Source organism: Marmota flaviventris, chromosome 9, assembly GCF_047511675.1.
Source record: "Marmota flaviventris isolate mMarFla1 chromosome 9, mMarFla1.hap1, whole genome shotgun sequence".
In the NCBI taxonomy this organism is placed as follows: Eukaryota; Metazoa; Chordata; class Mammalia; order Rodentia; family Sciuridae; genus Marmota; species Marmota flaviventris.
In genome coordinates this window covers 19,836,254-19,860,036 of record NC_092506.1, presented here as the reverse complement: position 1 = coordinate 19,860,036, position 23,783 = coordinate 19,836,254, and the positions used below count along the sequence as shown (strand labels likewise).

General features: G+C 46.6%; 2 protein-coding genes across 43 annotated transcripts in view; both read left to right on the top strand.

Annotated features, from left to right (window-relative positions):
* The first annotated feature begins 2,531 nt into the window (after positions 1 to 2,531).
* Positions 2,532 to 11,363, top strand: Nr1h3 (nuclear receptor subfamily 1 group H member 3). 4 transcript variants are annotated; one of them, XM_071616234.1, is made up of 11 exons: positions 2,532 to 2,548; positions 2,810 to 2,958; positions 3,616 to 3,695; positions 4,203 to 4,382; positions 4,884 to 5,150; positions 5,394 to 5,602; positions 5,708 to 5,887; positions 6,076 to 6,175; positions 10,463 to 10,576; positions 10,787 to 10,881; positions 11,068 to 11,363. In XM_071616234.1, the coding sequence occupies exons 3-11, from the start codon at positions 3,653 to 3,655 to the stop codon at positions 11,212 to 11,214; spliced, it is 1,335 nt and encodes a 444-aa protein (XP_071472335.1). In that variant the 5' UTR covers positions 2,532 to 2,548; positions 2,810 to 2,958; positions 3,616 to 3,652; the 3' UTR covers positions 11,215 to 11,363. The 4 variants fall into 4 exon arrangements, with proteins under 4 accessions (XP_071472335.1, XP_027792302.1, XP_027792303.1 ...); XM_027936501.2 differs by lacking the exon at positions 2,532 to 2,548 and adding an exon at positions 2,555 to 2,640; XM_027936502.2 differs by lacking the exons at positions 2,532 to 2,548; positions 10,787 to 10,881 and having other exon boundaries at positions 2,670 to 2,958.
* A 104-nt stretch (positions 11,364 to 11,467) lies between these two features.
* The window catches only part of Madd (MAP kinase activating death domain), a 45,838-nt gene continuing 33,522 nt past the window's right edge, over positions 11,468 to 23,783 (top strand). For 38 of the 39 annotated variants that reach the window (XM_071616213.1, XM_071616206.1, XM_071616215.1 and 35 more), the window contains exons 1-9: positions 11,468 to 12,762; positions 16,245 to 16,281; positions 16,510 to 16,668; positions 17,251 to 17,847; positions 18,266 to 18,569; positions 19,073 to 19,204; positions 19,887 to 20,000; positions 20,903 to 20,983; positions 22,910 to 23,088. In XM_071616213.1, the coding sequence (XP_071472314.1) occupies positions 16,607 to 16,668; positions 17,251 to 17,847; positions 18,266 to 18,569; positions 19,073 to 19,204; positions 19,887 to 20,000; positions 20,903 to 20,983; positions 22,910 to 23,088 (1,469 nt within the window). In that variant the 5' untranslated portion in view covers positions 11,468 to 12,762; positions 16,245 to 16,281; positions 16,510 to 16,606. The remainder of the gene's footprint in view (positions 12,763 to 16,244; positions 16,282 to 16,509; positions 16,669 to 17,250; positions 17,848 to 18,265; positions 18,570 to 19,072; positions 19,205 to 19,886; positions 20,001 to 20,902; positions 20,984 to 22,909; positions 23,089 to 23,783) is intronic. The other variant, XM_071616193.1, reaches the window with a different exon arrangement.

Sequence of the window (23,783 nt, the reverse complement as noted above, 5' to 3'; positions counted from 1 at the left end):
GACCAGGCTGAGCTGACTCCCTGCCTTGGGGGAGAGGTTGCTGTGATCTACTGGCTCTACTTTGGGCAAGAGGCCTCTAGCTGGGGCTTGTGTATGCTCTGGGTCCTGGGAAGCCACCTGTAGGGACACTAGAGTGTCAGTAGAAGTTGAGGATCAGGAATGGATGAAGGAGGCTTTTCTTAATTCCTGGAAAATGTGTCACCAGGCTCCAGACCATGTTATATCCCCAGTTCCTTGAAACCAGGTGTCTCCAGGACAGCTCTGACCATGCTGCTACACTGGAGCTTGGCAGGGAGGATCTGGATGGGTAATGGGACAGAACAGCTCCAGTGCCCCAGCGGCTGGTGTCCCTGGTTTCTACTGTCCCAGGACAGCAGGGGGCTTTGTGAAAATCAGAGCAGGAACACATGAGAGGAACAGAGAGCCTTGTGCTCATGACTCAGAAATGCCCAGAGCAGGGTGGGGGCCTTGTGAGGGGATAACCTTGTGATGAGAAGGAACAAGAGCAAAAGCTGGAGGCAGAAGTTTGAGATGGGGGCCGTCAGAGGGGCTTTTCTGAAATGTGAAAATGAATACACGGGCAGATTTTGCAACACCCCCAACCCCGCCTGCTATCTTCTCACATGTGTCCCTGCCCCCGCCTGTTCCCCTGCCCCACCCTGTGCTTCCTCCCATCTTTCACCAAACCCCCTTTCTTGTTCAGCTTTCCCATCCTTCTCCCTTCCTGTTCCTACTGTCCTCCCCCACCCCCTGTGTCCACTCTTTCCCTATTCCTCTGTTCTCCTCTTCCCTGGTGCCCTGTTCATGTCTGCTTCAGTCCCTCTGGCAGCTTGCCCTGGCCCCTGTCCTCTGCTTTAATGTAGGCCCATGGGAACTGAAGTTCACAGCAAAACAGGAAGAGCCTTGAGCAGGAAACTGGGAATGGGTCAGGGGGTGAACAACCAAGAGTAACCTCAGCTCCTGCCTCGCACATCCGAGCTAAAGCATCTGCAGTGCTCTGGGCCTCTCCCTGCAGCCCACCAGCCCTGGCTCCTTCCCTCTCACTTTACTAGCTCATCAGACCTGAGAGGCAACAGGACAAGAACGTCCTGCACTCTGATGCCAAGAGAAAAAGAGCACAGGGACTGGAGTGGGAACATCTGGATTCTGATCCCAGATCAGCCGCTGTGTGTGGTCTTGCGAGGCCCTCATGTGAGCTTCAGTGTTCCCTGTAAAATGGAGTTGATTTACCCTCCCTCCCTCCTGGCAGTGCTCTAAGGACTGAACAAGATGGTGAGGGACTTGTATATAGAAACAAGGACTTGGAGAGTGATGTATAGCTTCATGTGGACAGGAAGACCTATATTTGAAAGGATTGGAGTGGTAAGAATAAACACTGCCAGTTCTTGAACACTTAGTATTTGCTCTGATACTATCTGCTTGAACACGTACATTGTGCTATGATGTGTTTAATTCTCACAACCACCTTACATGGCAAAACTGTTATCTCCATTCTATTTATTTTTTTTTTAATTTTAATATTTATTTATTCTTTTTTAGTTTTCGGCAGACACAGCATCTTTCTTTGTATGTGGTGCTGAGGATTGAACCGGGGCCACATGCATGCCAGGCGAGCGCACTACCGCTTGAGCCACATCCCCAGCCCTCCATTCTAAAGACACAAAGAGGTTCACAGACATAAGTAACTTGCTTGATCAAGATCACACATCTGTGCTGGGGGTGTAGGTCAGTGGTAGAGAGTTTGCCTAACATGGGATACATGGAGTCGGATCCCCAGCACCTGGTGGGGGGACTCACAGCTAAAGGGAGGCAGGATGAGGATTTGAACCCAGACTCATCCCAGACCCCAAATGCCTAGTTGAAATTGAGCCAAAAAGTATGGGATAAGGAAGATCATATTTTTCTTCTTATCCATTTATCAAACAAGAACACAGTACCTACTCTGTTGTCTCCTCTATGCCAGCTCCTGTTTCAGGGATTATGGGAGAGAGAGAATCAGTGAAACACGGGTGTCTTCCTTCAGGGGTGGATCTGTGTCCCCGGCAGGAAAGCTATGCTGTGAGGCTCAATGGAGCCTGCCACCACCTCAATGGGACCATCCCCAGGATGAGGCAACTTCATGCCTTCCTGGGTCCAACCTAGGCTCCCTGTGTTGCTGTCATCTGCTACCCCTACCACTATCCCAGGTCTGCGGTTGTTCAGGGCTGACTTCCTACCAGCCCCTCTCTCCTGGCTTTCTCCCCTCTGTCCCCCCACCCCGACCCCGAAGGGCACCCACAGACAGATTCCCTGGAAGGCCCAGCACCTGCGTCTCTCCACCCTTGGAGTTCTACTAGCTTGGCTCTGTCCTGGAGCTAGTGGGGAGAGCTTGGCCCCTTCCCAGAGGCAGGGGAGGAGGAGGGAGGCTGCGATCGCAGGCTGGGGCTGGGTGTCGCAATTCTGGGCCGAGCCGAGACCTTTGCTCCGCGAGGTGTCTATGGAGGGGAGGGAACGCTGACTCTGGAGGCTGCCGGGATCGGGGTGGGGGTGCCTGGGAAGCAGTCCTTCAGTAAGAGCAAAGAGCCTCCAGGGTGGACAGAGGAAGGGGAGAGACATGGAACCGGGCCGGTCTGTGGGGAAATGCGACTGTCTCGGTTGAGGGTAGGGGCCGGGTGGGGTGGCGCCGGCCGAGGGGGTGGCTGGCCGGGGAGGAGTCGGCCTGTGGGGAAGCTACCCCGTGGGCGGGGGCGAGGAGGCCAGGCTCCGTTTGGTCGGCGGGAGGAGAGGTGGCCCGACCCTTGTCAGTTCCTCCCTCAGTCTTTCCCCACAGTACTACTTCCCCGGGGCTCCGGGTCCCTCTGCTCAGCTCCAGTCGCCGGCTGGCCGCGCGGCCTCGGGACAGGGGACTGCACCATCCTCCTCTCCCAGCAAGGGGGCTCCAGAGACTGCAGCCAGGAAGTCTGGTGGCCTGGGGATTCGGTGGGTCTTCTCAGCAGTGGCCTGGGGCTGCATGCGTGTCTGGGGTCGGGTGGGAGGTTGTTCTAAGGACCTTAAAAAGGGTCTCTTGGGGAAAGTGCCGGGTGAAGGTGATGGGGGCTTGGGGCAGGGACAGGGTTCTGTTAGGTGGCAGGACTCCTGAGGGGAGCTGGGGAGGAGGAGGAGGTCATGGTGTGAGTTAGGGAAACTCTTGGAGCAGAGGAGCCTTGCTCCAGATCCCAGAAAGCAGTGGGAGTGAGATTTTCTAACAAGGTGCTTGTCTTCAGGAGTGAGCCTTGATCCCATCTCTTAGCGCTACCTAACTTTGGCTCTCCTAAAACTGGAGTGAGGGGGCAAGGGCTCTGACAGACATTCCCTGATGGCCCAAAGGAGAACTAGGGAGAGAAAGGTGGCATGGTGGTCAAGAGCTTAGACTTTGGAGTCAGATTGGGCTACTGTTTTGGCTCTACCACCATCTAAAAGTGTGACTGTAGGCAATTAATCTTTTTGAACCTCAGTTTCTGCATCTGCAAAATGGGTTTTAAAAAGTCCTGTAGGTCAGGGGGTAGCTCAGTGGCAGAGCACTTGCTTGGCAGGTATGAGACCCTGGGTTTGATTCCTAGTACTGAAAAAAGAATATAACCCTGGTCGTTCCTGCAGGACAGTGTCTTGGTAATGTCCAGGGCTCCAGGAAGAGATGTCCTTGTGGCTGGAGGCACCTGTGCCTGATGTTTCTCCTGGTAAGCTTCTTTACTCCAGTCCTCTCACCTGAGCCAGAACTCCTCTGGTGGCTTCTCTCCTCTTTCAGGAATCAGCCTCCTTCGCTACCTGCATTCTGCCCTCCTGCAGAGAGCAGTCCAGAGCTGTTCTTGGTATTGCTTGCCTCTTCTCCAGACCACCTCTGCCCTGATTCTGGTACCTGGCCCTCTGGCCCTTGTAAACTCCTGCCCAGTGCTCCTCAATCTGGGCTTGCTGCTGCGGGGAGTTGGCATTCTGTTGCTTGCCCAGCTTTGGCTTTGGAGAGTTCTGTCTGATCTCTGAAATGGGTGTCCCAAAGATTAGCATCTTTGTTTAAGGTCTTGATGTGCAATGGATTACAATTGACTGGTTCTGGAGTCACAGAGCATGAGCTGGGGTGTGGTTGCCCTCCGAGGGTGAAGATAGGTTTGCAGTTTCCCAGCTAGGACACTAGGGAGTGGAGCTGGGATGGGACACGGGACCCCTCTGTGCCTCTCCTTTTGGTTCAGATTCTGCCGTGGAGCTGTGGGATCCAGATATCCAAGATGCAAGCAGCCAGGCTCGGGGAGGCCACAGCTACGTCCTTAGGGAGGAAGCCAGGGTGCCCCAATCTGCTGAGGGGATGGGGCTGGAGTCAGCAGAACCCACAGCCCTATTCCCCAGGGCAGAGTCCCTTCCAGAGACCACAGGTGAGGAGCTTCTGTGTTTTGGGGAGGTGCAGGCTCCCTGGATATGGGAGGGACACCTTGGGGCCCTTTTCTTTATAATACTATGGTTAAAGACTTTGCATCAACTAGATCCAAGTGATCTAAGTATGAATTTTGTTTCTACCTTAGGCCTTTCTGAATTTCATTTTCATTATTTGTAAAGTGAGATTAATAATTATGGTTATCTAAAGGATCAATACCTATAAAGGGCTCATACAGTACCTAGGACATAATGGCCCTGGCAAATGAGATCTACTGTGATAAATAGTCTAAGTTACTCCTTCTGGGGGCACCTGTAGTCGCAGCTACTTGGAGGCTGAGGCAGGAGGATCTCTGGAGCCCAGGAGTTGGAGGCAGTGGGGGAAACAGTGAAATCCTGTCTCCAAAAAGAGAGACTAGACTTCATATAATGAAAGGAATGAAGGTCACTGAGTGCCCAGTGACTGAGTCAGGAAGAATATTAAGGCTCTTCCTTGTATCCAGAGCTCCGTCCACAAAAGCGGAAAAAGGGGCCAGCCCCCAAAATGCTGGGGAACGAGCTGTGCAGTGTATGTGGGGACAAGGCCTCTGGCTTCCACTACAACGTGCTGAGCTGCGAGGGTTGCAAGGGATTCTTCCGCCGCAGTGTCATCAAAGGAGCTCGCTATGTCTGCCACAGTGGTGGCCACTGCCCCATGGATACCTACATGCGTCGCAAGTGCCAGGAGTGTCGGCTTCGCAAATGCCGCCAGGCGGGCATGCGGGAGGAGTGTGAGTGTGGTGGGGGGGCAGGCTGGGGAGACACTGATGGAAAGAGGGCACCCTGGTGTGAGGGCAGGAAGATGCCCATGCCTACAGGGGCTTCCTACCCGGTCCATGAGGATAGATTCAAATCTCTTCCTGGCTTTTACCCAATGCTGTCTGCTTTTCTGGAGACTCAAACCACCCCCTCTGCCCCATCCTTGCTTCCTGTAGCCCCACTTCTCCCCTCCTGACGTCTGGCCCTGTCCTTAGGTGTCCTTTCAGAAGAACAGATCCGCCTGAAGAAACTGAAACGGCAAGAAGAGGAACAGGCTCAGGCCACATCAGTGCCCCCGAGGGCCCCCTCACCTCCCCAAGTGCTCCCCCAGCTCAGTCCAGAGCAACTGGGCATGATTGAGAAGCTGGTCGCTGCCCAGCAACAGTGTAACAGGCGCTCTTTTTCAGACCGACTTCGTGTGACGGTAAGATACTTGATGGGCCTGGGGAGAGGTGGCCAGGGCACCAGCTGGCTTCTGGATGTCTGAATCAAAGTGCTTTGCCTTTTCTCTCCTTGCCCCCCTGGGTAGCCTTGGCCCATGGCCCCGGACCCCCAGAGCCGGGAGGCCCGTCAGCAGCGCTTTGCCCACTTTACTGAGCTGGCCATCGTGTCTGTGCAAGAGATCGTCGACTTTGCTAAACAGCTCCCAGGCTTCCTACAGCTCAGCAGAGAGGACCAGATAGCCCTGCTGAAGACTTCTGCAATTGAGGTGGCTGGACAGGTCAAGGGATGGAGGGAGAAGCAGTGTGGCATTGTCTGTGGGGGGGCATGCAGGCATCTGGCAGGGAGAGCCCAATCCACTGGGAAGTAGGGAGAAGGAGACTCAACTGTCCCTCAAAGGCCTGTGTCCCAAGATCAGCCCTCATTTTCTCTGGCGGGGCTGCTACTTGTGTGCAGGTGATGCTTCTGGAGACTTCTCGGCGATACAACCCTGGGAGCGAGAGCATCACCTTCCTCAAGGATTTCAGTTATAACCGGGAAGATTTTGCCAAAGCAGGTGAGAGCTGAGATCACAGAGGGACTGAGCTGGATGGACAGGTGTTGTTTGTCACGGAGCCCATTGTGATTTCAGAGCCTGGGCTGAGGTTTGGGTGGTTGTGAAGGGAAGGCCAATGGTTTGTCCAAGAGAGAAAAGTTAGAATGTTGAAAGGCCTCTTTCAACTGCTCCAAATAGACCTCTGTCCTCGGCTGCATTAGGTCTGTTGTTTTGGAACTGTATTTCAATTAGCCTGAGGGGTTCTGGAAGTCACCTTAGAGAAGATACAGGGAGGCAGAAGAATGTCCTTCATCTTTGCTTTAACCAAATAAGAAGGTCTATTTAAATCTACACTGGATATTATAGTTCTGCATAACATTTTCCTTGAAGAAAAGACTTTATAGCTAGAAAAAAAAGTTTGAAAACCACTGAACCAAGCCTTTTATTTTATTTTATTTTTTTGGGTACCAGGGATTGAATCCAAAGGCACTTATCCACAGAGCCACATCCCATTCCTTTTTTTTTTTTTAATGTTTTATTTTGAGACAAGGTTTTGCTAACTTGCTTTAGGGTCTCCCTAAGTTGCTGATCTGGCTTTGAACTCATGATCTTCCTGCCTCAGTGTCCTGAGCTGCTAGGATTACAGGAGTGTGCCACCATGCCCCGCTGAACCAAGCCTTTTAGTAGTCAAAAATGAACAGATCTTTTCAGATGTGCTCTTTAAGGATCATGTGGGCTGACTGTCCCCAACTTTTTTGTTTTTTGGTACTCGGGATCAATCCAGGACCCTCACACATGCTAGGCAAGCGCTGTGTCACTGACGCTCTTATGGCTGGGCTCTCTCCCCTGTTCTTTTCCAATTGCTCTTTCTGCTGACCCTCGGAACTGGAGCTGAAACATGACAAAGATACCCAGATGGCACAGTTGTAGGACAAAGGCAAACAATTCTATCCTCATCTTGTATCTGGAGTGTTTTCTCTAAGAATTGATTTACATTGTTACGTTTGGTGGCGCCCACCTGTAATCCCAGTGACTTGGGAGGCTGAGGCAGGAGGATCACTAGGTTCGAGACCAGTCTCAGCAACTTAGCAAGACCCAGTCTCAAAACTTAAAAAACAATAAAAAAGTTAGGGATTTGGTGGCTGGGGTTGTGGCTCAGTGGTATAGTGCTCACCTAGCATGCATGAGGCACTGGGTTCGATCCTCAGCACAACATAAAAATAAAATAAAGATGTTGTGTCCACCTAAAACTAAAAAAATTTTTAAAAAGGGAGGGGATGGGGCTGTAGCTCAGAGGCAGAGTACTTGCCTAGCATGTATGAGGCACTGGGTTCGATCCTCAGCACCACATAAAAAAAAAATCAACAAATAAAATAAAGGCATTCTATCCATCTACAACTACAAAAAAAAAAAAAAAAAAAAAAAGTTTGGGGATTTGGTTTAGTGGTAGAGTGTCCCTGGGTTCAATCCACATTATTGCAGGAAAAAGAAAAAAAAAAATAGTTCTCATTGCTGCTTTCTGTCTGATGCTGGCTTAGTGTTAAGCAGGGGTTTTCTTCATTTTTAGCTACTGGTAATGTTTGTGTGGGGAAGCAGGGTTGGGAAAAGATGGAAGACCACCGAGGAAATGTTGGAGGAACTGGAATTGGGGCTCAGTAGGAGACCAAGTAGCTTAACAACAAAGAGCAGGTCTGTAACATATGGCTGATGCTATGACTCCATTCTCAGGGCTGGGAGATCCTGGTTTCTAGGCCAAAATTCATAAGTCCTTCCCTAGTTTCTGGTGACTCAGGACACCTCATGTGTCTCTTATCTCAACATGGGCCACCCAGTGAACTTTCTAGGAAGGCCTCCCTTAACTGTAGGGCAGGGCTGGGCTGTGTTGGCCCCTATTGCCTTCTGTATATCACTGGAATATACAGGCACCTGATTGGGGTGATTAGAGGTCTTTATCTAGCTGTAAAGCCTGTTTTCTCTACCAGGCCATCTTTTTCTCCAAATTGTTTTTATCCCAGACCTCTTAGTCTTCTCCTTTAGAACACCCTCCTTCCTGAACCCTTTCCAGTTTTAATATCTCTGTGTCCCTTCAGCCCTGTGACTTGGGCTATCTGAATCTGTACCTATTTATAGATTTCTTTATATAAGCCATTCTGATGTCATCAAGTTGGCTTTTAATTTCTCATTTCATCAGAAGTGAGCTTTTAGAAGGAACTAGGGGTTCTTTTTTTTAATTTATTTTTTATTTGTTGTTGGTTTTTTTTTTTTTCTTTGTTACTTGTTGTTTTCTTCCTTCAGGGCCTCTATTATATTAGGTCTCCTTCCTCCTCTGCATCTCCAACCATATGCTGCCCATGATAGTAAACTAAGGATGTGGACTGATCCTATGTGAGCTGTTCATCTAGTTTAGAGGGGCTTTGGGACACACTTGGGGGCTTAAAACCTCACCAAGAAATGCTTTATAAAATAGGGTTTGCCCATTAAATGGATCAACACAGCATTTGATAAACATCAGGGTGAAAGTACAGGAAGTGACTAATCAAGAAGCCTCCCAATGGAAAAGTGTAGCAGATGGTTGCTAAAAGAAATCTGAGAAAGCCTAGAGAACAGTGTGGGTGCAAAGACTTTGAAAATGTGTGTGGGAGAAGTGTCCACTAGGTGTAGTGGCTTTAGGTCACAGTTTGTCATGTTTTAGTTTTTTTCTCTTTAAGAAAACTGGTTCCATTAAGATAAAAAATTTTAAAAATTCCAACTAACATTTACATGGTAGATACATCTATGTCACATATATTCTAAGGACTTTATGAAGCAGGTAATATTATCATCTATATTACAGATAGGAAAACCAAGGCCCAGAGAGACATAATAACTTACCCAAGGAATTGGGGTTGTGGCTCAGTTGTAGAGTGCTTGCCTAGCATCTGTGAGGCCCTGGGTTTGATCCTCAGCACCACATAAAAATAAATAAATAAATAAAGGTATTGTGTCCATCTACAACTAAAAAAAAAAAAACAAAAACAAAAACAAAAACAAAAAAACCCCAAAAAACAAACAAACACAAAATTTATTCAAGATCACACAACCTAGTAATGGTAAAGCTAGGACTCAAATCCTGGCAATCTGGCACCAAAGTCCACACCCTTAACCACACTGCTGTGTTCCCTCTGGGATGTGCTATATGAAATGTATGCCTCGGGCTGGGGCTATAGCTCAGTGGTAGAGCACCTGCCTTGCATGTGTGATCCCTCAGCACCACATAAAAATAAATAAAGATATTGTGTCCATCTACAACTAAAATAATATATATATGTATATATGTATGTATATATATGTATATATATGTATGTATATATATATATACATATATATATAAATGTATGCCTCATATTCAGATAAGATCATTTGTCAGCAAAAAATCTTTTTCCCCGCTGTGGGTACTAGGGATTGAACCCAGGGGCACTTTACCCCAAGTTACACCTCCAGCCTGCTTTTCTTTTCTTTTAAGACAGGATCTTGCTAAATTGCAGAGGATGGTCTCAAGTTTGAAATCTCCTGCCTTGACCTGTTGAGTTGCTGTACTCAGAAAGATCATAAATTCGTTTTTTTTTCTTTCTTCCTTTTTTTTTTTTTTTTTTGTGGTACTGAGGTTTGAACCCAGGGATGCTCTACCACTTAGCCACATCCCCACCAAGGTCTTGCTAAGTTGCTGAGGCTAGCTTCCAGCTTGCAATCCTGCCTCAGCCTCCTGAATTGCTGGCATATAGGGAGGCACTACCTCGCTTGGCTTGTTATTAGAATTTTTGAGAGCCCTGTGTATCTAGAAATAGAAGCATCTCTTCCTTTGGTTAAAAAGGAAGATAAAAATATCTTTTCAAGCCATGTGTAGTAGCACAGACCTGTAATACCAGCAACTTGGGAGGCTGAAACAGGAGGATCACAGGTTTGAGGCCAGCCTCTGTACTTTAGCAAGAACTTTTCTCAAAAATTATTAAGGACTGGAGATGTAGCTCAGTGGTAGGACACTCCTGATCTAGTACTAGGGTACTGCAAAAAAAAATTTTATTAATTCAAAACCTCCTATCTGCCGTGCTAAGTGCATCATGCTTTCACATTTAACCATCACAACCTCATAGATTCAGCTATGGACTCCCATTTCACAGAGGAGACTTAGGTTAAGAAATTTGCCTTACACAGCAGAACCCTGGAGACATTTTAGTGAGTTCCTGGTTGTTCCAAGATAAGGCACTGGAGGAAAGAAGGAAGTTCCTGCTGCTCCTGCCACACACTTTAGCCTCCCTTCTTCCTCCCCAGGGCTGCAGGTGGAGTTCATCAACCCCATCTTTGAGTTCTCCAGAGCCATGAACGAGCTACAACTCAATGATGCTGAGTTTGCTTTGCTCATTGCCATCAGCATATTCTCTGCAGGTGTGTGGAGGGGCAGGTGGGAAACCCAGTAAGACTTGCACCCCAGAGGACTGCAGGACCTACAGGGCAGGATTGTGCGGGTGGAGCCCTTTGCTGTGATTTTGGGATGGGTGAGGTTGTGGGACACATCCCTATTTTGGGGCAGTGATCTGGGGTAGGGGACTGAGGCCCTGGCCAGACCTGCTCCTAAACTCTGTTGGTGACCTATAGACCGGCCCAATGTGCAGGACCAGCTCCAAGTAGAGAGGCTGCAACACACATATGTGGAGGCCCTGCATGCTTACGTCTCCATCCACCACCCCCATGTGAGTCTCCCCAGGTGCCTTTTTCCTCTGCTCCATGCCTGTTCCCTGACACATCTATTTTCCCCTCAAGAATCCCTCTGCCTACATCTAGCACGGACAGTTCTCTACCTCTTCCACAACTCCCTTGCTTTTGTCCTTTTTCCTGGGGAGAAACAAAGGCTTAGCTTGTCCCTCTCCTTCCCCCAGGACCGACTAATGTTCCCACGTATGTTAATGAAACTGGTGAGCCTCCGAACCCTGAGCAGTGTCCACTCAGAGCAAGTGTTTGCGCTGCGCCTGCAGGACAAAAAGCTTCCACCACTGCTCTCTGAGATCTGGGATGTGCATGAATGACTGTTCTTCCCCATGTCTCCTGAGTTCTGGGCAGCACAGCTGAGGCCCCTTGGCTGCCTCCTGGAAGTGGAACAGATTGAGAAGGGCAAACATTCCTGGGAGTTGGGCGAAGGATATCCTCATGTAGCATTAAAGGAGAGTCAAAGGGTTGGGAGTTTTGTGGCTGCTGGGCAGTGGGGGGGGCCTGCTAAAGCTGTGCTCCATCTGAAGACCTACTGACCCAACCAAATGGATGAACCTGGGGCCACTTTGCACAGAGTTCTCCAGGGCCCTGCCTCCACCACTTCCTGTTTTTCCCCACAGGGCCCCAAAAGAAATTCTCCAATGTCACTCTGTGGCTTGGCCATAAATACCTCAGGGTGGCCTCGCTGATAGGTCCCACCCTGTTTGTTGGAGGGAGATCAAGAAGCTACAGAGCAAGAGAAAACAATTTCTGAATTGGGCTTACAGCAGTGGAGGAGAAAGCCTGCATCCTTTAGGATCAACCTCCAGACTTAGAGGAGGGAGGCATGTCACAAGTAACAATCTTGGCAGTGAGGGGGACCTTCTTTTACTAGCCCCAATTATGCCATATGGGTGAATGAAATGCTGAGGCTTAGATACCCTCTCCCCAATAATAGTAATGCAGGTGGGAGCGAGTGGTCTTTCTGTGGGGGTAAGAGGAGCTGTATTTAACAGCCAATTACCTTTCACGCGTAAGTGTCTAAAGCCTTAGTTTTTCCCTTGGCATCTGATAAAAAGGACGCAACCTGAAAGACCCAGGGCCAGGTATCCCCTCCTTTCAGCCCCCAGGGATCTGTGGGACGGGAAGAAAAGTCCCTTGGGGCCTGGAGAAGCTGCCTAGGGTTGTGTTTGAGCGTTCAAAAGGACCGGACTCCATTTCCCAGCGGGCACCGCGGCACCGTTCTGCCCCCTTCCGTGCGTGCCTGGTGTAGGTGATACCGCGGCCGCGCCTTCCAGCCTCAAGTCCCCCCGCCACCCGGGATTGGTAGACTCCACCGGCTGGGTAGCCAGCTTTCCAGCTCCGGCGGCTGGACCCTTCCAAAACGCGAGTGGGGGTAGCAAGGTGAGGTGCGGGGAGACGGTCAGGAAGTCTCAGGAGCAGTTTATCTTGAGAAGTCACTTTCAGGTCAATGAACATTTCCTTGAAATGGGCTCTATGATAATGCCTAATTAAAATCTATTTGAGCAACCTAAACAAAAGGTATTCCTTTGGATCCTCCCCTTAGCACGCAGCGGCGCTGGGCTGGCCCAGCGCTTCCCATCCCTTCCCACTCGCACACGGATAGGTGTGTGCGCAGCCTCCTTTCTTCCGAAGTCGGCTCCACCTTTCAGCGGTCGGCTTGGTGCAGCCCTGCCCCCGGGGCGAATGGTACAGCCCCAGCCCCCCTCAGCTTCCCCCTTCCGCACCGGCTCCGAGTGGTACGCGCCCCCCGGTGCGGACGCGGAACTGGAGCCCGCTCGCAGCGGCGCCTCGCGAGGTAGCGACTGACGCTCGGCTGCTGGGGGACGTCCAGCCGGCCTGGCAGGTCCCCCGAGGTTCGGGAGGTAGGACAGTCCGGGCCACTGGGGGTCCTGGACAGGCATCTGGGGACTCCTGGGGGAAGCGGGCTCTGAGAGGGACGGGCTCCGTGAAGAAAGGGTCTCTGAGGAAGGACTGAAGGAAGGTAAAGGGTCATGGATGTCCAGAGGGACTGGGGAGTCTTAGGAGGAAGGGCAGCGGCCAGAGGTGTGGGCGCTCCGGCCGCCGAGGGGGTGCGGGCTCCGGGATGAGAGCAGCTCCGCTCGGTTCCTGCCTTGCGGGCGGCGCTGGTTGCGGGGCGGGGGTGGGGAACTGTCCAGCAGGTGAGGGGGCGGGCAGAAGTGTCCAGCCCGGGTCCCAGCCGGCACTCGCGCCTGGCATGAGTGTGCTGGTGCGCGTGTGTGAGTGCGTGTGCCTTATTTCTGGTGAGGATTTGGAGAGCCACATTTGTTTCTTTAAAATAAATACATTCTCAAATATATGTGTGTATATTTTGAACTTGATGCTTCAAAACTGACTTGCTGAAGAGTAGGGAGAGTGGAGGCACCATTTAATCTCTCCTGCAACTGCTCCCCCTTTCCAGGCTCGTGCATCTCAATTCTTGCTTCTTTTCCTGCCCTCCCCTCTTCCCCAACCCTGCCTATCGCCGGCCTCATTGCTCCAGTTCTTCCTCACGCTGGACCAGTCTGTGCTGATGAGCTTGCAAGGTCACTGCCTGGGGAGGGGGAGGAGAGGAGGTGCTCACGTCAGCAAAGATGTCATATCGCCCTCGGGGTTCCTGTGGTTTTACTATGAGATCCTGCCCAAACCGAAGGACAAATCTAAACGTTTGGTTAGCATGGCCATTTTAGGCTGAAAAGGCATGGATAATCTAAAGGATTGTGGATTCTAGATGTTGGTCATGTAGGATAGAAAGATATATGTTTTGAGTTTGATGCCTTAGGATTATATGGAGATGGGAGCTTGGTGCTCTGCCTTAGCAAATAGGGTTGAGGCAAGAGGTGGAGTCCTAGCCTATTTTGAAGATAGAGTGAGTTATAGATGGTGGTAGAAATTTTAAAGTCTGTGGAAAAGAGAGTGAGAGGAGAGAATGAGAAGAAAGCCTTTATCTTTGCAATCTGAAAAACTGAAGGTTGCTGAGATGTGGATAATCACAGATCTCAGAGCCCTTGTGGCTGGAAGGAGATAAGAACTGTAGAACGTGATAATGACTTGAGTTTTTTCAAATGGTTCTCAGTGGAGAGGACCTGATATTTCACCAAGGCTAGAGAGGCCCTGTGTCTAATTAGTAGTAGGAGATGTTTCAGGCCTGATGGATGAGATCTTAGCCACAAAGATCTTATGGTTTTCTATGTAAACCTATATTTCAAAGCTTAACCTAGAATTCCAGTCCTATAAATTCTGTTTTACTTTTTTTCACTGAGTTGCTTAGGGCCTTCCTAAATTACTGAGGCTGGCTTTGAACTCGTGATCCTCCTGTCTCAGTCTCCTAAGCCGCTGGGATTACAGGCTTGTGCCACCACACCAGCTAAATTCTGTTTTACTTTAAGACACTTTGGCTTTTACTCTAAACATTTCTACACATTTCTTTATATAATGAATTGTTTTTATCCACATCCCATTTCATTTCTCCATTTCTCTGCCTTTTTCATTCTGCCTAGGAGGAGCTGAGCTCAGCTGTATAATAATGCCCCACCTTCTGGAGTATGCTCATGACTCCAGCAGTTGGGAGAACCAAAGGACTGTTTGGGGTTGTTAAACACTAGTGATTCCCAGAAATGAGTGAGTGTATGACATTCTCGGAACTTGGTGATGAGGGGATATCTCTATCAAAAGCCAGGATTGTGGAAAAGTGCAGACTGGTGGCAGACAAGGGAAAAGATAACCTAATTTTTAGCAGGTGCTGTCATGAAAGAGGTGTCTCTAGGTTTACGGAGAGTGAATTGTTATGGGCCCTGGCGGCTCTGGAGTAGCAGCTGCTAGCACTGAGCGGTCACCAAGCAGGGGAGGGGCTGTAACTCTTCTATAAATAGTGCTAGGAGCAAGAGTCACTATGGAGATAAAACTGAATCCTATTACCTGTAGGTCCTGCATTGGGAGCAAGAGAAAAAAGCAATATTTTGAGGATGTGAGGCGTTGCAACTAGGTCTTGTTTATTATTAGGTAGGGGAGAAAAAGATAGAACTTCTACTCATAATCTAAACCAAATAGGGCGTTAAGTAAACTGGGGGTGTGTGTGTTTCTATATGTATGGGAGTGCACACAGCAGCAGATGAAGGAGTGGTGTGTGTGTTTTGTAGTGTAATGGGATTCTCTGTGTGACTGTGTGCAGAGCAAAGGCAAAATTGTGGAGCACTGGAAATACCTTGTAGTGGAGTGAAACATTTTATTTAGAGAAGTATATGGAGACTCAACAGGAAATAACAGATAATTAGGATCATGTAAGCTTTTCCTAATTTTCTTTTCTTTTCTTTCTTTTTATTTATTTATTTTTATTTTTGGTAGCAGGGATTGACTCCAGGGGTACTTAACTACCAAGATATATCACCAGCCCTTTTTATTTTTAGTTTGAGCCAGGGTCTCACTAAGTTGCTTAGGGCTTTGTTAAGTTGCTGAGGTTGGCTTTGGTTTTGTGATCCTCCTGCCTCCTGAGCGCTGGCATTACAGGCATGTGCCATTGTGCCTGGCAACTTTTCCTAATTTTAGAACTATAGTTTAGGAATTCCTGTGAACACCCTTCCTTGAAACTGGAGAAATCCTAGCATGTCACACTTAATTCATAATTTCTATAAGAAAAAGTAGAGGGCTGTGGCTGTGGCTCAGTGATAGAGCACTTGCCTGGCACATGGGAGGTGCTGGATTCGATCCTCAGCACCACATTAAAAAAATAAATTAAATAAAGATGTTGTGTCCATCTACAACTAAAAATAAAAAAAAAAAAAAAGGAATAGAATAAGGCCTCATCTGTATGTATTGTATTACTGATTCTGATCTTGAGACCAGAATAGAGAGTAACTGCTTCAGCACCAAGGGCAGAGCCAGTAGCCATGGCCACTGGGCCCTTTTCTTGCTTGATGGGGGAGAAAAATGATTGAAATGGGGCAACTGGGGTATGGACATTCTTCATCTGTGATCACATGAGCTAGAATAGCCAGCTGTTGTTATTGTCTGAGTGCAATTAACTAGACAGTCTATATGGTAGTTTCTCATCAAGCTAAATGAGGATTGTTGAAACAGAATAATTAGGTTTCCATCTAGACCTAGAAATACAGATTAGTGCTGATTGAAGAGTCTGGTTTGATCCCAATCATCCTTGGAGCAGTCCTGAAAGTGACTTAATTTTTGTTATCATAATGACTGAGTCAGTATTACACTGCCCAGGTCTGTTTTTCAGAAACAGAGCCCCAGGGGCTAGACTGAAAATGAGCCACACTTGATAGTGATGGGGACAGGAGCCATTATTTCTCCTTCTCCCCCTCTTTTTTTTCTTTTCTTTTTTTTTTTTTAGGTGCTGGGAATTGAACCCAGGGCCTTGGCCCCATTAGGTAAGCACTCTACCACTGAACTACATCCCCAGCTCCGTATCCTACTAGTCATTTGACTCTGTGAACTCATAAGCCTAGACACTAGGCTAGACAAGTGTCAAGTTCTCCTGTCTTTAGTACTAAAGTGGAAATTCTTCTGACCTGTGCCCCTGATTGGGATGAAGTTGACAGAGGGATGATTCACTCAGGCACAGCAATGAAATCTTATCAGTCCTTTTTTCCTATTAGACTTGGATTATCAGATAATAACAGAATTCTTCCTGGGAATGAGACTCCTTGCTTGGTGCCCTGAAGTTTCTCTGAGATGAACTGATGAATTGGAACCATGGTGCAAAAGAAGAAGTTCTGTCCCCGGTTACTTGACTATCTAGTGATCGTAGGGGCCAGGTAACCAAGAAGAGATATCTTTGTTTTGTCATGTGGGATAGCCACAAAATATGCAATTCTTCTTCTCTGTTTCCATGTTGCTTTGCATATCTCAGTTTTTCCTTTTATTTTACCCTTATGGGAGCATTGATGCCCACAGGGAAAACAACACATTGGGTAGATCCAGAGTGTTGGTCTGGACAGAAACAGAGCAAAGCTCTGTTCTTAATTAGCATCTTTGTGATTTTGAGCAAATATAATTTTTTTATATCTGAATTTTCTTATTTTATAAAAAGCAAAAGTACATTGCACTCCTAATCTACCTACATATACTCTTTTGGTAATTCGTTAGCTAGTACTCTTTGAAAGATGTTGTCATAGGTGTTAGTGATCATTTTATTGTTGAAAGTTTTTTTCAGGATAGGTGTATGTCTTCATGACAGTGCAGACTACATTCAGCCTGCCAGCTAATGTTTTCCAAGGTCCTATAGTTGGGTTACTTTATCCACAAGGACATTCTGAGCTTTATTTGTTGACTGTGGTTAAAATTTGATAGCATCTTCTATCTCTTCAGGCTGCTGAGTTTGTCTTTATATTCTTCAGGCACCCGAGCAGTGACAGTGTGGCCCAGACTCCTGAATTGCTACGGCGATACCCGCTAGAGGACCACCCTGAGTTTCCCCTGCCTCCAGATGTAGTGTTCTTCTGCCAGCCAGAGGGCTGTCTGAGTGTGCGGCAGCGGCGCATGAGCCTTCGGGATGATACCTCCTTTGTCTTCACCCTCACTGACAAGGACACTGGTGTCACACGTTATGGCATCTGTGTTAATTTCTACCGTTCCTTCCAAAAGCGAATGCCTAAGGAAAAGGGGGAAGGCGGGGCAGGGTCCCGTGGGAAGGAAGGGACTGGTGCCACCTGTGCCTCAGAAGAGGTTGGCACAGAAAGCTCAGAGAGTGGCTCATCCCTGCAGCCTCCTAGTGCTGACTCCACCCCCGATGTGAACCAGTCTCCTCGGGGCAAACGCCGGGTCAAGGCAGGCAGCAGGTCCCGCAACAGTACTCTGACATCCCTGTGTGTGCTCAGCCACTACCCTTTCTTCTCCACCTTCCGAGAGTGTCTGTATACCCTCAAACGGCTGGTGGACTGCTGTAGCGAACGGCTGCTGGGCAAGAAATTGGGCATCCCTCGAGGTGTACAAAGGTACAGTTTGCTGCTCATGCTCGGAAGAGGGGGAAGCGGTTAGAGGTTAGTTATAATTGGTCTGTGAGGGGCGTGGGAAATTTCCTATGCAGGCGCTTTAAACCTATTTAAACACATTAGCCCTTAACTAAGCAGAAGACAGCTGCTGAGCTGAACCTCCTATCATAATTGGGCTTGGAATAATACCGAGGAGTTTGATGTTTTATGGTGGGCATGTCATTAAGTCCTACTACCTATGCATTTTACAGTTGTTCTTGCCCTTATGTAAATAGCTTCTGGTCCCAATGGAGCTCAAAGAGTGGGATTTCCTAATGGTAGTCCTTTTCCAATTGTCATTATACCCTCCATAGTTATATTGGGTTGCAATGAGGTATCAGCTCCTAATGCTTATGTCTGACAGCTGCTGTGTGCTCCTTAGGGACACCATGTGGCGTATCTTTACTGGATCACTGCTAGTGGAAGAGAAGTCAAGTGCCCTTCTGCATGACCTTCGAGAGATCGAGGCCTGGATTTATCGATTGCTGCGCTCCCCAGTACCTGTCTCTGGGCAGAAGCGAGTAGACATTGAAGTCCTTCCCCAGGAGCTCCAGCCAGCTTTGACCTTTGCTCTTCCAGACCCTTCTCGATTCACCCTAGTGGATTTCCCTCTGCACCTTCCCTTGGAACTTCTGGGTGTAGATGCTTGTCTTCAGGTGCTAACCTGCATCCTGTTGGAGCACAAGGTGAGAGGGCCAGCTGCACAGACTTTCTAGGGAAAGAGCTTGACACTGTGGCAGAGGCTAGACAATGAGCTCTTTGAGGACAGGGACTGACATTTTCATCTTTTCATGTCCAGGAATAACAATGCCAGATGTATGGCAGGTATTCATTAGATATGGGTTGAATTAAGGTACTGGTATCATGTAGGGTGTTTTTAGAGGCTTGTCACTCAGTTGAATTATCCTTAATTACACTGACTTAATTCTCAGGAGATATCAGTAGTCCTGTTCCACTTTTGGGATAGGGAGGGAGCAAAAGAACTAGGAAGGTAATGATTCAAGTGAAGATTTCTTCAGTGCTTAGTTAGGGAGGTGGCAGACATGGTAGCACATGGGACAGAGATGATTGTGGAAGCTAAGCTGCAGCTATAGACATGGTGAGAGAATTAAATTGTAGTGTTGAAAGCTGTTTTCTTGTCAACCTGATTTTATGCTGTTGAGTGACTCTTCTGGTGTGGCTGTGGCAGGTGGTGCTACAGTCCCGAGACTACAATGCACTCTCCATGTCTGTGATGGCATTTGTGGCAATGATCTACCCCCTAGAGTATATGTTTCCTGTCATCCCACTGCTTCCCACCTGCATGGCATCGGCAGAGCAGGTGAGTCTGAAGGTGTCTTCTAGCTTTGTAACCTGTATCTTTATAAGGGATCAGGCTCAATGCCCAGAGAAGCTGTCAGTCAATACTTGTCCTCAATCCCTTATAAATTATTTGTCTATGACTGATGGATTTAAACTGACTTAGTGACAAAATCTATGCTATTTATAATTTCTTTATTTCTTTTCTTTAAAATCAGAGTTAAAGGCTGGGGGTGTAGCTCAGTGGTAGAGCACTTGTCTAGCATGCACAAGGCCTTGTATTTGATCCCAAGTACTGCAAAAAAGAAAAAATTCCATAATCACAGTTGATGATTGTAGACTACTTGCTACACTGCTGTAGATATTACATAATATACAGAAAATATGTTGTCTTGCCTTTCTAAAATCTGAAAAATTCTGAATTTTAAAATACAACTAGCTTAAGGGGTTTTTTATTTTTAATTTTTTAGATGTTGGTGAACCTTTATTTTATTCATTTATTTATATGCAGTGCTGAGAATTGAACCCAGTGCCTCACACATGCTAAGCAAGCGCTCTACCACTGAGTCACAACCCCAGACCAGCTTAAGGGTTTTGAAAATAGGATTTTGAGTCTATATTTCCTTATCTAGAAAAATCCTGACTTGATAAGTGCTTATAATAGGTTTTGAACTTTGTTTCTTATCTTCTTATCCTTTCTACAGCTGCTGTTGGCCCCAACCCCCTACATCATTGGGGTCCCTGCCAGCTTCTTCCTCTACAAACTAGACTTCAAAATGCCTGATGATGTATGGCTAGTGGATCTGGACAGCAATAGGGTAAGGTTCTGGCTAAGGCATCGTAGAGTAAGATTATGTTCTAGACCCAATCCTGTGATACCCGTTTTTCTAGATGTTTCTGTTGTGATACTCGTTAAAACAACTTTTACTCATGCTGCTTTTATTTATTGTCAGGATAGGCCCATGGTTAGGTTTAAAGGATTTAGTTTTGCCAGAATTAAGTGCTCTTCCAGCATTCTTTAAGAGCAGTAGGACAGTTGCTTTTTTTTTTTTGTAGTTGTAGATGGACAGCATGCCTTTATTTTATTTGTTTATCTTTATGTGGTGCTGGAGATTGAACCCAGTGCCTCACACGTGCTCGGCAAGCGCTCTGCCACTGAGATAGAGCCCTGGCCCAGGACAGTTACTTTTATGGTATCATTATATGGTGTAGATCTCCTGATGCTTTTCCTGGGATATGGTTTCCAGTAAGAAATGGCCCTGGGCTGGGGATGTGGCTCAAGCGGTAGCACGCTCGCCTGGCATGCGTGCGGCCCGGGTTCGCTCCTCAGCACCACATACAAACAAAGATGTTGTGTCTGCTGAAAACTAGAAAATAAATATTATTAAAAAAAAAAAGAAATGGCCCTTTCAGGGCAGACTTAAAAAAACATTATATTTACATCTTGCAGCATGAGTACATTAAAACTTTAGAAAAACTTTATAAGTGTTCATTGGAAAACAAAAATACATGAAGAGAAAAAAATAAGAACTGTAACCTTATTATCTAGTCACCAATAACATTTAGGTATATATTTTTTTCAGATGTGTGTGTGTGTGTGTGTGTAACATGTGATAATATTATACACATAAAATCTTCCTATTATCTTCTTTACCCTTATGGAAGTGAAACTTCTGATTAGTTATTCTAAGGTCTTGCTTTTATCTTTTCTCTGGTACAGGTGATCGCCCCAACCAATGCAGAATTGCTCCCCATCCTGCCAGAGCCAGAATCATTAGAGCTGAAAAAACATTTAAAGCAGGTAGGTGAAGAGTGAATGAAAGGAAAGGGAGTAATAGATGCCCTGGGGTTGCTGTAGGAAGGCAGCTATTCTAAGACCCTGTTTCATTTTAGACTTTACAAAGCAGATTTTCACTACTTTACAAAGTAGATTTTCTTTGCCTCTGTTGGGTTCAAGAAGAGGTATATCCAATTTTGCGTGGCAGGGGTGAATCTCAAAAGGATTCCTTCTAATTTGTTGTATGCCTTGTCACTGTATGATGCTGTATAAAATGATTTTTACTTTCTATTTCTTGTCGTGTCTGCCATTCTTTATGGCCTTGGAGCATTCTCTCAATTTTCTAAGATGGGAGTTTGCAGTTTGGACCATCAGGCTTGGACCGTTGGGCTCCTTTTATACTGTCTCCTTGAATTGATCCTATAGTCCCTATAGAATCCTTTCCTCAAAAATTCCTTTTTTGGAGGGGAGTGTGGTGATGCATACCTGTAATTCTAGCAACTCAGGAGGCTAAGGCAGAAGGACTATAAGTCAAGGCCAGTCTTAGCAACTTAGTGAGTCCCTGTCTCAAAATAGGAAAAAATTAAAAAATGTTCTGGGATGTAGCTGAGTGGTAAATCACCCCTGGATTCAATCTCCAGCACCCCTTCCCCCTCCAAAAAATCCTTTTTTGAGTAATCCCTTACATCTGTTTTTCATTGGTTCATTTTCTTCTCCTCCTTCTGCATGCCAAACAGTACCTGGAGGTAAAACACAATAAGGCTACATTCCCTTCCCCTGCTGTATGTGTTATATAGGACAAGCAGTAGCTAGCACTGTGTTTATTTTTATTAATCCCACTCTCTTTTGAAAGGTCTTTAGAAATCTTTTTTTCCTGTGTTGTCTGAAGTACTCAGTAGTTTCTCTAGATGGTATATGTTTGAGTTTAAATGGGTCATTTTGTATCCTTGTCACTCTCCCTTGCTTCATCACTGCTCATGTAATATGATACCTTGCTGCAGAGTCTGGTAGGATTGCAAGTTCAGAAACTTCTAGCTGTCTTCATTTACTGTGTTTTCATTATTGATAATTGCTTAAGTATGACTGATGAGATGGAGAAGTTGATATAAGAAATTATGTCAGTTTATTACTTTAAATGTTTATAGGAACTAAGATCCTTGAGCTCATTGATTTTTGTATTCTGACCACTGCTTCTCAAAAGTGTGGTCCATGGACCATTAGCATCGCCTGTAAACCCAGTTACTTGGGAAGCTGAAGCAGAAGAATCACAAGTTGGAGGCCAGCCTGGGCAATTTAGCAAAATCCTGTTTCGAAACAAAAAATAAAAAGGGCTGGGATGTAGTTCAGTGATAAAGCACACCTAGGTTCAATCCCTAGTACTGAAAACAAAACCAAACCTCAGAACCATCCCAAACATACAAAATTAGAATCTGCATTTTTAACAACATCCTAGGTGATTCCTGTGCTCACTAACTTTTAAAAAGCATTATTGATCTAGACCAGTGGTTTTCAAATTGCCCCATGGAGCCTCCTAGGGGCTGATTTCAACTGGGTACACTGAATACATGAAGCTCTGGTTCCTCCAGAGAAACTGTTTTTAAATTTCAGTTATGTTTCCATATAGATTTCAATTTGAAAAACTGTTCATTAAAAAATAAAAATAGAAAACTATTGTCAGATTTGATCAAGTTGTCTTGAGCTAGGTTGATTGAGAGCAATATTCAGGCTTAATAATTCAGGCAGTATTATAAAGGCTAAAATATTTGGAATCTTTTTTCAAAGATGAAGGCTATGAAATGAATTGGCTGTGATTTGCAGAGCACAGTTCTCTGTTGAGAACTTTTTGGTCAGAAAGTGTGATGTAGAAGACTTTAAGAATGTTCTTTCCTAGAGTTAAGATTGGCTAACTGCCCAGATACCTTATATGAGGAGTTTTTTGTTGTTCCTCAGGCCCTAGCCAGCATGAGTCTCAATACCCAGCCCATCCTCAATCTGGAAAAATTTCATGAAGGCCAGGAGATCCCACTTCTCTTGGGAAGGCCTTCTAATGACCTGCAGTCCACACCTTCCACTGAATTCAACCCGCTCATCTATGGCAATGATGTGGATTCAGTGGATGTTGCAACCAGGTAAGACCAAGCAAACTAAAGAAATCCTGAGTTCTTAAATTGGTTTCTTTGCTCCCTTGGGTTTGGGGCTAGCTACTTCCCATAGCCAGAGTTTCTTTATGTATAAAATGTGTTTGATATTTTGTTATATTTTCCACCTTAGCAAAAGCAAAGAGAATAGTTTATCACCTTTTTAGGATAAAGAAAAAGACCACAGGGCATGATGGCACATGCCTATAATATAGTAACTCCGGAGGCTGAGGCAGGAGGATTGCAAGTTCAGAGCCAGCTTCAGCAACTTAGCAAGACCCTATCTCAAAATAGACAGACAAATAAATAAGGGGCTGGGGATGTACCTCAGTGGTTAAGCACCCCCTGGGTTCCATCCCTGGTACCAAAGAGAGAGAGAGAGAGAGAGAGAGAGAGAGAGAGAGAAAGAAGAAGACCAATGATTCTCTAAATCTCTTCCAAGCTAGGCTTGATGATGTACACCTATAATTCCAGTGGCTTGGGAGGCTGAGGTTGGAGGATCATGAATTTAAGGCCAGGCTGGGCAATTTAACAAGACCCTGTCTCAAAATAAAAAATAGAAAAAAAGGGCTGGGGATGTGGCTTAATGGTAGGCCCCTTGTTCAATCCCTGTAAGGCAAAGTGGAACAAAACAAAACAAAAAACAAAAAATAGATGAAAGATATCTCTCCCTTGGATGTTGGAAA

What these genes read in the sequence shown, in the direction of transcription:
- Nr1h3 (XM_071616234.1), top strand. Translation starts at nt 3,653, where the DNA reads ATGTCCTTGTGGCTGGAGGCACCTGTGCCTGATGTTTCTCCTG. An exon ending in CAGACCGACTTCGTGTGACG is followed by an intron (nt 5,603 to 5,707) that starts GTAAGATACTTG and finishes CCCCCTGGGTAG; the next exon opens with CCTTGGCCCATGGCCCCGGA. An exon ending in CATCAGCATATTCTCTGCAG is followed by an intron (nt 10,577 to 10,786) that starts GTGTGTGGAGGG and finishes GGTGACCTATAG; the next exon opens with ACCGGCCCAATGTGCAGGAC.